Raw genomic sequence first — 16,468 nt, 5'->3', positions numbered from 1 at the left:
TGTTTGCCTGAGTTGGACATTTCCAATTTGCCGGTATTTTTTATAAATTGACCAACAAAAGGCATCACTACGGGGAGAAGCGATTCTAATCTAGTAAATAGCTCGACTGACAGCTGGTTCCAGGGGTTGCATCTTCAGAGTCGACAAATAAACGCAAGTAGATATATGTGGGATATATATATATATATATAGAAAAAGAAATTGCATTCAGTCATGTTTGGCCTTCGATTGACTGACCGGGGTCGGGATGGGATGGAATGATGGAGAGGGTAAGAGAAAAATCGATTCTGCCGAAAGCGGAAGTCACAATAATCTTATTACTGTGAGGGCATTTCTTTGTGTACAAGTGGGAGATTTTCTGCTCAAATTATTACCTTTTGGAAGCATCGATTTATCTGTAAATTGAAAGGGGTTTCAGGCGGTCGGGTAGGGGAGAGTCAATTCCAGCCAAACACGTTACTTTACCTGTCGCCTTGTAACAGCTCCAATTGGGTCTTAACTTAGGTCAATATTATGTTCTATACTGTCAATCGAATACACACAGGTGCTGTTTGGGGCCAATCGGCGACTCCGGAATTGTGTGCGACTGTTGTTCGCAGATGGGACGGTCTGTCGGTGCCCTTGTCTATGGCTTTCTCGCGCCGAAGATTCCAACCTGGTTAAGCTGTAATCAAATTAGCTCTATGTTGCGACGAAATACGCTGAAATCATTTAGGCGAGAATTCGATCAGTATTTTTGTTGGTAGCGAAACGAAACAAAAAAGAATTGCTCTCACTGAAAACCCGTTTAGAATGAACAGTGAATGAACTCAAAGCGAAGGTTTCGAATGTGACAGAAAATGAACAGAAGAATAAATCGCGCTCAGAAATTCCCATTCACTCCACTTGTGCCGAACTGATAACGGGATTAACGCGAAAAGGTGGCATTACACTGTGAACTTGTCCCGCAGCTTATCTATCAGAAAATCTAACTTCAAACTGATAACATACTAGAAAACAGGTGCTGGTAAAAGGTAAACCTTGCCACGAACCTACCTCTCCTCGCTCGGTCCAGTTGTTGGTAGTACATCATCTCTCGCCCGACGCGTATATAATAACATAAGGCACAACACTATATTGAGTATATTCACAGAAATTGAGGACAGCTCAAGGACGAGTCCACAGCAGAACGATCCTTTTCTCTCGCGGATGTACTGTTAAAAGTAACATGCATTATCAAAATCAATCAGAGTACTAATAGACCGAATCTCATCCACACAGAGTATGTCACACATAAACAATAACAAAAACAAAATCAACGATAAATCCACGACAAACCGCTGTTTGCTCGCTGGTCCCTGAATCCGACCTACCTTGGCCTCGTCTAGTCTGCCGAGCGCTTTCAACAGGTTACCCAAATCGCTCCGCACGCAGTAGAGATCCTAAAAAAGATGGGAAAACACGTCAATCAGTGCAAAAAGTTCCGGAAATCTTGGCAGGGCACACGCACCGGATTGTACTGGAGCGCTGTGACATAGGCTTGGACCGCCTGTTCCATGTCGCGAGCTGCTACTAACGCGGCTGCCAGGTTGATGTAGCCATCGATGAAATCCGGCTTCAAGCGAACGGCATGGCGATAGTTTTCTAGGGCTTCCTGCAACTGGCCACGCTCCTTGTACACGTTGCCCAGATTGCTGTAAAATTTGAAAACAATGAATGTTGGGGGGAACGAAACGAGAACGATTTGTGTCGTGAGTAGGGGCCGGTAAGAAAAGAAGGTAAGGTAAGAAAAAGCGGAACTGTAAAAACAACGCGACATGATTGGCATTCACTGAGTTTGGTTGACTTTGGTGTTTTTATAACAAAGTAGGACTTCGATCGATGAACTAGACGCCATGGCCGCCTAGAATTCGTTTTCCTGTAGCTGGTTAAATTTATTCCACTAAACTCTAATAAAAGCTACCTCCGGCCCGGCTCCGACGTCGAAAATATTCAATACATTATGAGAGGATTGCACGAACTCACCTGTACGCCTCGGCCAGGAGGGGATTCTGTTTGATGGCCAGTGTCGAAAACTGGGCCGACTTGTCTAACCGTCGGCACTGGAAGTGAATCGACGACAGAAGCAGCAGGACGCCGGTGTTGTTGCTTTCCTGCCGCCACAGCTGCATGCAGTGTCGTTCGGCATTTTCGTAATCCACCGCCTGGTATTCGCGATGTGCCAGTTCTAGTAGACCTGAAATCGAAATAAAGTGCATTCATATGTTGTGGCAACATAAAAATAAAAAATCATCATCATGTAACCATACAACCCTTCAACCAAGCATATTAGCACTATGTGGCAATACAGGATGTTTTACCACACATGCTACAAAGGGGTACAAACAACGAGTAAATGCAGCCAATGCAGCAGGATAAGCGTGAAAAGAACGTGGAATGTCGTGCGTTGGTTAGGAAGAAAAATCAATAGAACCTCACCATAACAACCAATGTCTGTCACCGGTGATTTGCAACGGCTATTTCGGTGACCAAGCTCTTAGCCGCACAAAGTATATAGCCGTGGTGTCACTGCATTATCCTTGACCTTTTTTGTGCAACTTCATGGTAACTTGCCCCCTCCCCCCTTTTAAAATTTGTATTGCCATGCATAATTGCCAACAAACAACCACCCCCTTCCCCTCCTAAACTGTCAACGTTGTCAGCCCCTTAGACGTTATTTCGATCCGGAAATGCCATTTCCATGCCACAATTTTTTGTAAAAAATTTACAAGATCCAAAATGGACAAATTTTAGTAAAAAATAAAAATGTGAGTCAAGCATAACAAACAATCACGGAACTGGAACTGCTCAATAGGTACCCTTACTTAGGCGTAATCCACAATTTATTAAGCCTTTAGACGAAGACAACATATCAAGAAGACTGGTAACTCTTCCATTTTCTCATACGACGCAAAGGTATTTTTTTTCCTTTGGTTTGTTTTCCGTCGATCTTGTTTTCCGTGCTGAGCACCAATGCTACCGACGCGCCAGGAAGGCAGCTCCCACACCTGGACCCTACCTATCGACCCTACAAACTCATGAACCTGGGACCAACGGCTTTAATTCCCATCCGAAGGAAGGCGTGATCAAAGATGTTATGCCTCAGAACATCCCGGCGGTGCCGACTGGGATTGAACCCAGGCCTGCTGGGGTGAGAGGTAATCACGCTTACCACTACAAGTCGCAAGAGAAAACGGAAGAGTTGTCAGTCTTCTTGATATGTTGTCTTCACACAAAAATTATAGGGGAAATGGCTCTAATGTTGGCCTATGGATCTAAGATTGGGCTCATCGCTAAAAATCTGCTATTTATCAATTTTATCTATATGAACGCGTCATTGGAACGATACTAATGGATATTTTTGGTCGCTATTGCAAATTCAGTCGATTGCTGAATTTATGTATGGGCCCAAATTAGGGGTATTTAGGTCGATATTACATCCATTTCCCCTATTCAAGGTGTATCCGATTAATATGCTATATCTTGGAATCCTGGCCATGTAGAAGTTTACAGTATTTGGCAGGCTTGTTTAGTATATCAAGGACTTTTTGTTGGAGGACAGAAGTTTATATTTTTTTCACTGCGCGGCGCTAGTGTGCAAGTGAATTTCCTGAATATGACACATCTTGGGATCCAGGTCATATAGAAGGTTGCAGTCTTTGGCAACCTCCCTTGGGACCTCCATTAGCTCAGTCGGTAAAGGCACAGCTACAAAGCAAGACCATACTGGAGGTGGCTGGGTTCGATTCCCAGTCCGATCTAGGAATTTTTCGGGTTGGAAAATTTCTCGACTTCCCTGGGCATATAGAGTATGATTGTACTTGCCACACAATAATTATACTAATGCAAAAATGGTACAGGCATCGAAAGCTCTCAATTAATAACTGTGGAAGTGCATCTAGAACATTAAGTTGAGAACACGTAATAAGCTAATATGCCATACGCAATAAGCTTGAAATGCGAGGAAGAAGAAGAAGAAGTCTTCGGCAAATTTGTTTAGTAGGTCAAGAACTTTAAGTTGGTGGACAGAAGTTCTGAATGTTCTCACAACGCGACGCTAGTTAAAAAGTGAATTTTCTGAATATGATAGGGTAAGTGAGCCATTTGTGGCACTAATGCTCTAGTTTTTTACCCTAGGGTCTGACTAAAATTTTAAATAAATATTTATGGTTTTATTCGCGTAGATATATGCCAAAATCTATGCTCTATCCTTGCATGGAAATAAATTAGGAAAAGAATGAAAAATATTGAAATTTAAGATAGGGCTAAAGCCTGGATCACTTACCCTATACCTTAGGATCCTGGCCATATATAATGTTTATGTCTTAGGTAAAGTTTTTCAGTCGATCAAGGATTTTTGGTTGGTGGTCAGAAGTTCAAAATTTTCTCACCACGCGGCGCTAGTGCGGAAATGAATTTCCTGAATTTGCTATATCTTGGGATCTTTGCCATGTTGGCAATGTTCGGCAAGTTTGTTCAGTAGGTCAAGGTATTGATTGGTGGACAGCAGTTCATAATTTTCTCACTACGTAGCGCTAGTGTGCAATTGAATTGGCTCAATATGCTTCTTGTGATCCTCGCCTTAGAGAGCACTGTGCTGGCCACATCCTTACAGCAACTGGTGGACATACTAAGGAGTGTTAGTTGGACACTTACTTAAGAGAAATGCAGAGGTGGAACTTTGTCAGCAGGAATGGTAAGCCCCATACATAGGATACGTGTGGTGAACGTTATTAAAAAATTATCAAAGCCACGAATATTTCAAGCTGAATTAGGTCCTAAGTAACATTGATCGATTATCTTCGTCGACTTTCTCTTTCTTTAATGACTTGAGCACACAACCGTTTCTTGTTGTGTTTGTCGTATTAGATGCTAGATAAAAGCTTCTTTTACCGATCAGTGTGCTTAAAATACCTGGGAATGTCTTAACATGGCCGTGGGAATACAAAGAGAAAGTCGACGAAGAGAATCTGTCAAAGTTACCTAGGACATAATGCAATTTTCAACTTGATGTCATGTCTAGTGGCCTTGAACCAACGACCTTCGGCCACCCACTCGGCGCGTGTCGTCTAAATTTATATTTTAAAACCCATATTGATCCACCAGGCAGGTGCATAGAACCTTTGTTACACAGGCCGGGCTGGTAGTGGGTATGTGATTTAATAGTAATGACATTAGTGACTAAAATAACGAAAATAATGACCATATAGTGACTTTAAAAAAATAAAGAAGGGACCAATAGTGACATTTATTGATCGAAAATATATGGTTCCCATCTTCCGTTAATTGCGATTGCCACTTCAAGAAATTGTATAAACTCACAAGCCCATTGTGCGCATTTTTCATGCTTCTTGAAAATAGAACAAAAAATGGTTTAAAGATCCCAAAATGTGATCTCGAAAAACAGTTATGGGCAACTGAACCAACCGGCGCGCACCGTGAATTAACTAAAGTGAAGAAGGAAAATCCTAACAACTTTTTAATAAGGAAAATCCCCTAAAGAATTCAAATTTTCACACTCAAATAGAACCCGAAACTCGCGCAAATTTGTTTAATTGAATCGAAACTAGCTCGAGAAATCATCGAAATGATACCTAAGTTGCGTGGAAGTATGGCAGCCATGTGATGTTTTCTCTAACAAAGACATCACTTTCAAGCACCTATACTGATGATCAAGAGAAAATTGCTTTTGGTTGTGTGGAATCTGTGTCGATCGTGAAAGCAAATCTCCCTGACACAGCCATAGAAATTAATGTAGCAAACCAAGATTTTTCAAATATGTTTGTCAACTTCCTTTCCAATGCGACCGGTTGAAAATTGTTACATTACCCGCTACATTTATACATCGAGCCGATGTAAAATTACATGCGATTTGGTTGCAATGTATAGTTTTCGATACGATATTACAAACCATTTTTTACTGGGCGGTTTGTTTTGAATGAAAATAAAGGTGGTAAACGTCATGAAAAAGTTGAGACATAAGTTTTCCCTATACAATTTAGTGATGACATCTCAAAAGTAAAAAATGTACATTTACTCCCTCTGAATGAAAACAAACAGACTGGAAATTAAATTAATGAACATTTATTATAAAAAAATAACGCACTGATAGTTGCTATCGTAACGGTATTTGTAATACAATTATATTAGAAGAAACTGGGTACATTATCCAAATCAAGAATCCGTATGGAGAAGACTTCAATCAGGAGCCCATCCTGACGATTTAAATCTAAATTAATTCCAAAACTCAATAGACACGACCAAGATTGCGTACACTACTACCTAAACCGTAAGTACCGCTGCTTTCGCAATTGACATTCTATTTTTAAAAACCACGCCATACCGTCATATCGAATTATGCAGCGTCAAACCATAACCAACAAGCGAATTTGTATCATAAAACGATACACAAAAGCTGTATAGGTAGGTAGTTGACGGAGCGCAATCGCGTTTCAATGAACATAACAGTAGACTTATACCTAGGTAGGTATGGTGAATATGATTCCATCTTTATTATGAGGAATTTGATAAAAAAAAACATTTTGAAATATTGAATAAGCATGACGCAAACAATCATCGTAAGATGGTTGAATGGAACAAGCTCCTTCGGGAAAATTGAAATAGCATTAGAACTAATTTTGACTACGACATTCCACCGTCAAGCTTTTCTAATTGTGCCCGAGGATTGTTTGAATTACCATGATTAGGGGAGAAATAAAATCAGGGGAGACTTACCGACTGATGACAACTGCTGGCTCTGATCGATTTTAGCATTGTTCTGTACGACTTGCTGCTGTTGGACCTGAACCTGGATTGCCTGTGGCGTTGCTTGCTGTTGTATGACCACCGTCTGAGGTTGGGTCTGGACCTGGATCTGCTGCACTGACGGTGGCTGGGCCGTCTGTGTGCCGGGAACTTGGCCCTGCATTTTTTGCACCACTTCGATTTTCCTGCGCTTTCTTATTTCGGTACCACTATCGGCAGGATTAATCTGTGAGGTGATGGGTGGTTTTCCAATTTCCCAACGAATTGTTCAAGAGGAAAAAAGCACAGAGGAGAAAATCACTAATTAGCACACTGATCTTAGGAAATGGTTATTATATCGACACTAGTTTTCACAAAGAGCACAACAAGGGAAGCTCACATTCAGATAACACACCGAAAGCTAATGTTTTCACCGATGGAGGATCGATTCGCGGGCACGTATTCCTGTTTTTTATTGTGAAATTCCGGATTTTTCCTTCCATCAACAGCCAGAACACGCGAAAATGGTTACACAGCAGCAGTAGTGGAAGGAAGAAAGTCAATCGCCATATTATTTGCCCTACCTAGCAGCCAGCTACCGACTGCTCCTTCCTATATCTGCTGATGAGACTGACGGACTGACTGATGTGCGTGTATTTGGCCTTGCGCTATCTCACTCACACTACACAGATACCGTTCATTTACAACAAGCGCGGAAGCCATCATCCGTCAGCCTCAGCCAACGAGCAAAAGCATCAACCGACCCGTAAGCTGTCTCGCTCATTCATGCGCTGCACATCTCTACTCGGCTATGATTTTTACGCCGCAGAGCAGAGAGTATCTGATTACAGTGAAGGGTTGCTTTCGTGCCGGTACTCATTTTTGGCAATGGTCCGGTTTAGAAATTATCCGGTTTAGAGTATCATTGCGTTTTCCACACAATATATCCTAATGCAAAAAATGGCACAGGCTTAAAAATCTCCCAATTGGGTTCTTTAATTTTGAAAAATATGTCGGTTTTCATACATCATCTCAATTTTTAAATCAAGATTTAAAGCAAAATAATCACTTCACTGTTTGACACAAAACTAACAAACTGACAGCTCGTTCACCCCTGATACGAAGTACCATCGACGGGCGCAAAGATGGTGTTTTTTTTTGCTAATGTAGTCACACTTATTTAAAATAGTTCCAGTGCTCCAAAATTGATGATATTTTGGATTTCGATTCCATTTGTAATGCAGATTACGAATATGCAATTACCTCAATACCCCTAAAGAACCCAATTAGCAACTGTGCAAGTGCTCTTAGGCTGTGTTCCATTTGACACATTTTCACTTAAACTTGACACATGGAAAATTTTCAAATAAACCTGCTACTTATTTCTGATAGACCAGGAATACATTTTGACAAACACTTTCTCGAAAATCAGACGATCAACAACAGAGGGATTTTCGAGCATTATAATTTATTTTCGAAGAGTCAAATTTAAGTGAAAATTCACCAAATGGAACACAGCCTTAGAACACTAAATCTAGGCCGACGTAAAATTCATGTTAAGACGTAATATTCAAAAGAAGAAGGGTAACCGTAAAAATTTATAGGAAATAATATTTTTTTTATAATGCAGGCTCATTTGCCGTAGCTTTGCGGAGTCGATATTCATTGTTTAGATTACAAAATCACTTAAAACTAACGTTAGTAAAGCGGGGCCGATTACTCCCCGCTATCTTAAAGTTAGGGGTAACAAATTGTAATACATTGATGGCAGAGTAGGGATTAAGAACACAAGGTTTGGAGAGCAATGTACTCTTCATCTCGAACTAAGCGACAAACTGATGAAAAAGACAAACAAGGGGGTACACCGATGGGCAGCTAACAACTTGGGGGATCATAAGATGACACTAACTACTAAATCCTCAGATCTATCCGTTTTAAAAACACATGAATTAAATTGCAATAGTCGAGATCTCAGCTCGCCAAGATGTCTCTAACGGGTTGTTTTCCTCGGGCCCTGAGGGATGTGGATAGCTCAGATCTGACAACACGGTGTAGAGGTGACCAAACAACATGTTCGATATCATGATAACCACTGACACACGTACATAAATTGCTGCCTGAGAGCCCAATTCGATAGAAGTGCGAGTCTAACGAACAGTGATTGGACATAAGCCTTGACATAACGCGTATAAAGTCACGGCTCATGTCCAACCCTTTGAACCATGGTTTGTTCGACACCTGTGGGAGAATAGAATGCAACCATATTACCAAATCACCATCAATCCATTTTGGTTGCCAACTGATCAGGAATTGCTGACGAGCAATGGAGGAAAATTCGTTAAAGGTAATTTGTCACTCAAAAATATCGCCTTCCATAGCGCCCACCTTAGCCAACGAGTCCGCTTTCTCGTTACGCGAAATTGAGCAATCAGATGGGACCCAAGCTAAGGTGAGTTTATAGGAGCAGTTGGATAAAGCACTCGGTTTAGATCGTATTTCAACCAGGAAATACGAGGAGTGCTTCATCGGCCTTCTTGAACGAATAGCCTCCAATGAACTAAGACTATCCGTAAAAATAAAACAATGGTCAGAAGGTAGTGAAGCAATTTGCTCTACTGCGTGGAATATGGCAGCTAGTTCCGAAACATATATGATAAATAAATATGCGGGATGACTCAACTCGGCTCTATTAATGGAAGAATATTGTTTAACTAGCGCTGTGTTGGTATCTAGAATTAATGTCCGTGTTAGGAAATGTTGCATTGACGGGCGACCAATTTATTCAACTGTAAAATTTTCAAGTTAATGTTGGTGCTTTGATACCGTAAAACGGAGTATTATTGATGGCTGACACGCCACATGCAGGCTACATGATCGCCATGGGAAGATTTATTGAGGTAGGTGGTTGGATGTTTTTTGGATTGAGTTGGTCACGAGCTTGAGCTTGAGCTTGATTGACCGCCCACGGTTGCTACTCTGTTACTGCCAGATCAGCTGTAATTACACAGAGAACCAATAGACGATGCTTGGGACTAGCAATCATCCTCAATGTGTAAAAACTGGTGATCTTAAATTAGGCAATACCAGCGCCGGCCGCGCCCGAACACAGGTCAAGAAAGGAATGGGAAGGATTGTGTTGACATGACACTCGCTTTGATGGAAGCCGAGAACACCTCTGCACTTCCACGAGGAATCACTGGGATGTTGGGTTTGCAGCAGGGTTCGTTTTGCTAAACGATAAGCTGAATTGATGTCCTAACGATCATATAACGCGAAGGAGCTTGGGACTAAACCCACGGTCTTCTGCTCAGTAAGCAAAAACGTTTGCCACTAGGCAGACGAGCACCTTTTTAATCACCGAGTTGCTGTTATTACCATGTAGTCATATTAACAAATAAAACGATTGACGAATCTTGAATGGGGATGGGCCTGAGATTAGACTCATGATGTTCTGCTCAGTAAGCAAAAACGGTTGCTCTAAGGCCACCGAGCCCCTCATATCACATAATACCGTTGCTCAAATTTGTGTATCCATTCAAACCCGGAACCAACGACAACAACGAGTTTCGCAAAATACACGATACACAAGCGATTTTACCATAAATCTCTTTGATATGTAAGGACCTGGGACCGCGTTTTTCTGCTCAGTAAGCAGGCCACTGTAACCGACGATCTTTCAAATCCGAAAACTAAAAACTACGAAAAAGTACTTAGGCCTTCATTAAGTTCTACTTTCACGCGACGTTCAATGACAGGGTCCTATCCAGGATTACATCTGAAAAATCCAAATCTGGCCAACGCCCACCCTAAACCTAAACCTGCTCTAATCCTCCTGAAATGACTAACGAATGGAAGACTTTGACTACCCAGCCATGCAATAGTCTCATTCCGTGCCTTATGGCAACTTGATGATTCTATTGCGCTCATCTTTTGGCACCACCCAGGGGAGACTTGGTCCTGTACCCAATGCTTAACTTATCTCCATTCCACTCAGCTACTCGCAATTTCTTGTGATATTTTTTTTTTGGATTGAGTTGAGTTGGTCACGATGCTACAAAATGATATGAAATGTGTAAGCTAGAAATAATTTGAAATTTGAATGAGTTATTCAGAATTCATTAGTGAGAGCTCTGCTCTGCTTTGAATCAAATTTAAGCTAGTTAAAACTGACAATACTTCACTTAGCGCGCTCGTCTAGATTCTAAGCACCGTATACAAAAAAGAATAAAAATCAACCCATGTATTGAGATACATGAGAAATTTAAGAAAAATGCTTAAAATATTATATAGCCTTCAATTGAATATCGTACAACACAAAAATCAGATTGGTCTCACCCGATATTCTTGAAAAACTTGACGTTTTGAATAAAACATTGCCATTTTCAGACACCGTGTTGTTAATTTTCTTGAAAGTCTTGTGCTTGATTCGTCTTTCGCTTCGTATTTCCACGAATTGAGTATATAAATAGATAAAAAAAACAACACTTTCCGCCCAAAAACTCTAAACCGAGTGCAGAATCTTTGTGCTGATACTTTCCAAACGTGCATACCCATAGAAATAATTCAAATTCAATAAAGGATTGATAGAAAAACAGATAATTAATCTGTTAATATGCTTTTACAAGCGGATTCAAATGCTCTATCGGCTCCGTAAGGCTAACGCGATTGAGCCTTACGAATGAACGAACTAGATAAAATAATGAAAAAAAAAACAAAAATTTTGGGATTTCGCTTATTTTTATTCTTTTGAATTTCGTGAAAATTTGATATATTTTGGATTTAGTTTTTATAAATTCCAGATTACATAGGGGACATGGCTCTAATGTTGGCCTATGGATCTAAGATTGGGCCATCGCTAAAAATCTGCTATTTGTCAATTTTATCAAGTTATTTCAAGTAAATTTCCATATGAATCTGTCAATATTTGCTAGACAACTTCTCGACCGTGCCGTCAGCGCCAATTAATCATATTACCATGCTTCTACGTTAATTTTCCTTCAGATGTCATTGCTGGTCTTAATTGTGACATCTATCAGAAATTACGCATACACTTCCTTCCGTTAATTGTTAACAGAGGGCAGTGGTACGGGTCGTCAGTGGCCTTCGGAAAGACATCATCAAACTCACCCGGAGGTGCGGGAACTTCATCATCGCTGGCGACCTGAACGCAATACACCAAGCTTGAATGAAGACCTGCAAGAGGGCCACTATACCATCTTGGCCCCGAACACTCCCACCCGATTGAGTTGGTCTGGGGTCCATGCGACCATCGACATCTTCGTCAGCAACATGGGACACAACACCTCGCAACCTGTGGCCTTCCAGGAGCTGAGCTCGGACCACTAACCGGTGGTGGTCGAAGTAGGGTTCTCGGCTAACAGATTTCAAGCATCCCGGCGAAACTACCATCGTGTTGAATGGGATTGGTTCCAGCACTGTGTCGACACCGCCTAGAAACTTTATCACTGCAAGATGAACTCTCTCCCAGATTGTGCTAAACCCTTCTGGAAACTAACTAAAATCCTTAAAAATAAGTCAAGACTCATTCCACTACTTGTGCCGCTGAATCAACAAAATGATTCAGTCATTTATATCATAACCCCTGAAAAGAAGGCTGACGCTATAGGCGAACACTCGCGTAATCTCGGGCTGAACATGCCTAGTCCATCCGATACTGCAGTTGCGGTAAATGCAACCATCGAATTCCCAACAACTTTCCATCGAATTCCCAACAACTTTCCTGTGGAATCCGAGAACTGTTGGCCTATACCAAATCATCTAAATATATGAAGGCTCCAGGTTTCGACCAAATCCTGAATCTGGAACTCAAACATCTGAGTTCCAGATTCTTCAACAAACAATCAGTGCCTCAGACTTGGCTACTTCCCCTCATGCTGGAAGTCAGCTAAAATCATCCCCATCCGGAAACCTGGGAAAGATCCATCCTCTCCTTCAAGCTACCGACCCATCAGCCTTTTCTCGGGGTTATCCAAACTGTTCAAAGGAGCAGTCTACCATCACTCCTGGAATCTACCGTGGAAAAAGAACTTATTGTTCGAAGAGCAGTTTGGCTTCCGTGACTCGAGTAACAAACATTCTCAGACGGAACAAGTCTGTATCTAAAACATCTACCATCGCATTGTTGGACGTTGAAAACGCATTCGACAATGTTTGACATGATGGCCTGGCCTACAAATTGCAGCGTCACGGTTTTTCAATCTTCCTAGTGAAGATAATAAAAAATCAGAGTCTCTCTCAATGGCATCACATCGGATGCTTTCCACATCGGTGCGGATGTTCCACAGGGAAGCATCCTTGGCCCCATCTTATTCAACCTGTTCACATCCGATATGCCGGCTCTCCCTGATGGTGAATCGCTGTCTCTGTTCGCAGATGATACATCCATCATCTTTAAGGGTGGGTGTAGGGTCATCGGAGCTCTGACCGCCAAACTTCAGAAAGGCATAAATGTCCTGTCAGAATATTTAAACAGCTGGAAGATCTGTATCAACGAGGCAAAGACCCAGGTCATCATCTTTCCTGATTCCAAATCACCCAGACTTGTTCCGTCTGAGAATATTAACATCAACCTGAAATGCACAGTGATGGAATGGTCAAAAGAGGTAGTGTACCTCGGCCCTACACTCGACAGCAAGCTGCTTTCAAGCGAACACAATGACAAAACAAAAACCAAATGTAACATCCTGATGAGATTCTTATATCCACTCATCAATAGGAGATCAACTCTGTCCCTGAAAAACAAGCATGCTGTCTATAAGCAAATAATCCTTCCTGTAATAGAATACGGGGTGCCAATCTGGGAGAGTAGCGCAAATTCTCATCACCTCAAATTATAAAGGGTCCAAACAAGTTGTTGAGGATGATCCTCAACAGCCCTCCACGAATGAGGAACTCTGAGGTCCATCGCCTGGTTGGTCTTCAGACGCTAAGGTTACGAAGAACAACTACAATCCAAAGGTTCAGAGATTGTTGTAGCAGGGCTGGTAGTGGATATCTAATATAATAGTAGTGACTTTAGTGACTAAAATAATGAAAATAGTGACCAAATAGTGACTTTAAAGCAATAAAAAAGTGACTAATAGTGACATTTATTGATCAAAAAAATGGTATTTCGTTGACTGCGAGAAATTTTATAAACTCACATTCACAACCCACCCTGAACATTTTTCATGCTCCTTTAAAATAAAACAAATAATGGTTGCCTCGAAAAATTATCATTTATTTATTATACATGAACCAGGAATTCAGGAAAACCGGGAAAAAGGCGCAAATTCGAAATCACCGGGAAAAAATCGGGAAAAGTCCGCGAATTTCGATGACAAACCGGGAAAAATAAGATTCTGGACCTTTAAACAATTGCAAGGCCCCTAGACCGGGAAATATTTTCAGGATACAGTCACTAAATTTTATGAGATTTTCAAAAGATTTTAGGATGAATTCTGCAAATAACAACAATGTTTTTCAGAGTAAAATACAAATAGATTTTTTTTAAGGACTCTAAGAGAGATTTCACTAGAACTCCAAGTCATGTGTTTTGTGACTTCAGACGTTCAGAGTAGAATATTTAGGTAGTTCTTTTGGAAAATTCATGACGATTGTGAAGCGGATTCCAGGTCCATTTCAAATGAATATTCGAAACAAGTTTTTAGAAGAATTGTGATGGAAATTCAAAGGAAATTATTAGAAAATTTAAAGATAATATCAAGCGAATTCTGAAGAGAGTTTCATGGATCTCACAATAAAAACCAAGGGAGTCGAATTTTGAGGGAACAACCCAAGTAACCAACAAGCCCGTTAATCGCCCTTTTTGGTATATAAGGCTGCCATACGACTGATATAAAGTTCGGAAACACTATATTTACCTTATATCGCAAAAAGAGCGTAGTTAGCGGGCTTGGTGGTTACTTGGGAATTCCAAAGGAATTCTGAAATGAGTTTTATGAGAATTCCTAGTTTAATTCCATCTCGAGAAGAATTTCAAGGGTATTCTGAGGAGAATTCCAAGCGAATTTTCAGAAGAATTTAATGGAGAGCTCCAAGATAGTTATGAGCCAAATTGTGTGATAATTCTGAGGATAATTGCATGTAAATTATAAGGAATATTCAGACTTATTCTAAATAGAATGTAAAGAGTAAGTTTACCCTAATAAAAATAACCATAAACGAACGATAACCCAAAACATTGAAATATTCCACAAATGGTTTGGATGATACCCAGAACACGTCGTTAAGCAAATTAACCATACAATTTTTATTAGGGTAAGTAAGTTTTTTCGAAGCGAATCTTAGGATGAATTCTTCGATTTTTTTTTCTGAAATGCTGAGACATTTTCAACGGTCTCTCGGAGAGAAGCTCAAATTAATTTAAGAGAAACTCTGAAAATAACTCTGTGATAGGAAATAATTCTAAAGGAAATTTGAGAACATTTCATAAAAATCCTGTAAAGAGTTTTGAGCGAACTTTTTTCAATATAGTTAAAACATCGAAAAATCTTAATGACTTCTTGATAAGAAGCTAACGATTTAAAAAAAATGGGTATTTCCCTGTTGTGAAATATACATTTAAATTAAGCATATATAGCCGAAGAGATCACTGAGCTAAATGGGTTTTAATTTAGTTATCAGAAATTTCCTTGGCTCAAATCAACCGGGAGAGTTACCAAAATTTTGGGAAAGCCCCGGGAAATTACAAATTGGGATTTGCTGGTCACCATGATTATGACAAATGCTAATTTGATTTTTGTTTTGTGTCACCCAAAATTTGAAAATTTAGCTCTTTTTAAAATTATTTTCCACTCTACGCTTTATCCTTAAAGTATACATTTTTTTTTATTATTGATTTATGAATTTATCATTAAATGAGTTACTCACTCGTCCTATTTGAGTGATGTCGGACAAAAAATGAAAATATTATTTGCATCTTCCTTATGCCTTATTAGGTAATCAAATAATAATAACAAGGCAAATGTTGACAATTTTTAGACAATAAATTTTAAAGACCTCGGATATAGAAACTTTTGAAAAACCTCAGATTTGTATGCTTTAGTAGCTACACAACTTTTCTAGATAGCGGTCCAAAAAAAAATCTCATTATTCTGGAACGAGGAAAATTTTCCAAGATGGAGGGATCGTGAATACACACGGCAAATTAATCTGACTCATATTTGAGTCAAGTTCACTTAAATTCGCAAAAACGTAAGTCACAGAAATGAGTAAATTTTTACTCAAAGATGCGTAATTTTCACTCATATATGAATAAATGCAGTGGCGTCGCCTTAACCTCAATCTACCTGTGCACCAACTCTCAAAACATAAACAATTATCAAAATATTGCTTTCCATGGATAGATATCAAGTAAACTAGAAGATTAAGTGTATTTCTCAACCGATTAGAGTATGAATATGGCATTAAATCTAGTTTTGAAAGTTGATGCACAGGTAAAAAGTGAGGCTACAACAGTTTGCATGTGTCTCGAACTTAACATCTGGAAATCGAAAAAAAAAATTGAAACATTCCGGGATATCAAAATCTCTAAGACAAACAAGTTAAGAAACTTGTGCGGCCCGGAATAATTTTCATATTTTGAATATAGGGAATGTAAGTTCACAGTCCTTGAAAAATTTAAATTAGTAAATTTTCCTAGACCATTTTTTTAAATATCTTAGACTTGGAATCACAAAGTAAA

General features: G+C 39.9%; 1 protein-coding gene across 5 annotated transcripts in view; it reads right to left on the bottom strand.

The window, feature by feature from the left end:
• The window catches only part of sxc (O-linked N-acetylglucosamine (GlcNAc) transferase sxc), an 83,591-nt gene that overhangs the window by 63,316 nt on the left and 3,807 nt on the right, over positions 1–16,468 (bottom strand). For 2 of the 5 annotated variants that reach the window (XM_065231776.1, XM_065231773.1), the window contains exons 2-5: positions 6,754–7,009; positions 2,005–2,215; positions 1,490–1,673; positions 1,353–1,421 (exon numbers count right to left, since the gene is read on the bottom strand). In XM_065231776.1, the coding sequence (XP_065087848.1) occupies positions 1,353–1,421; positions 1,490–1,673; positions 2,005–2,215; positions 6,754–6,946 (657 nt within the window). In that variant the 5' untranslated portion in view covers positions 6,947–7,009. The other 3 variants (XM_065231774.1, XM_065231775.1, XM_065231777.1) reach the window with 3 other exon arrangements.

The sequence above is a fragment of the Ochlerotatus camptorhynchus genome, unplaced genomic scaffold (assembly GCF_037179485.1).
Source record: "Ochlerotatus camptorhynchus isolate MF236.1 unplaced genomic scaffold, CSIRO-AGI_Acam_v1.1 ptg000361l, whole genome shotgun sequence".
Classification (NCBI taxonomy): domain Eukaryota; kingdom Metazoa; phylum Arthropoda; class Insecta; order Diptera; family Culicidae; genus Ochlerotatus; species Ochlerotatus camptorhynchus.
This window is presented reverse-complemented; position numbering and strand designations above follow the sequence as displayed.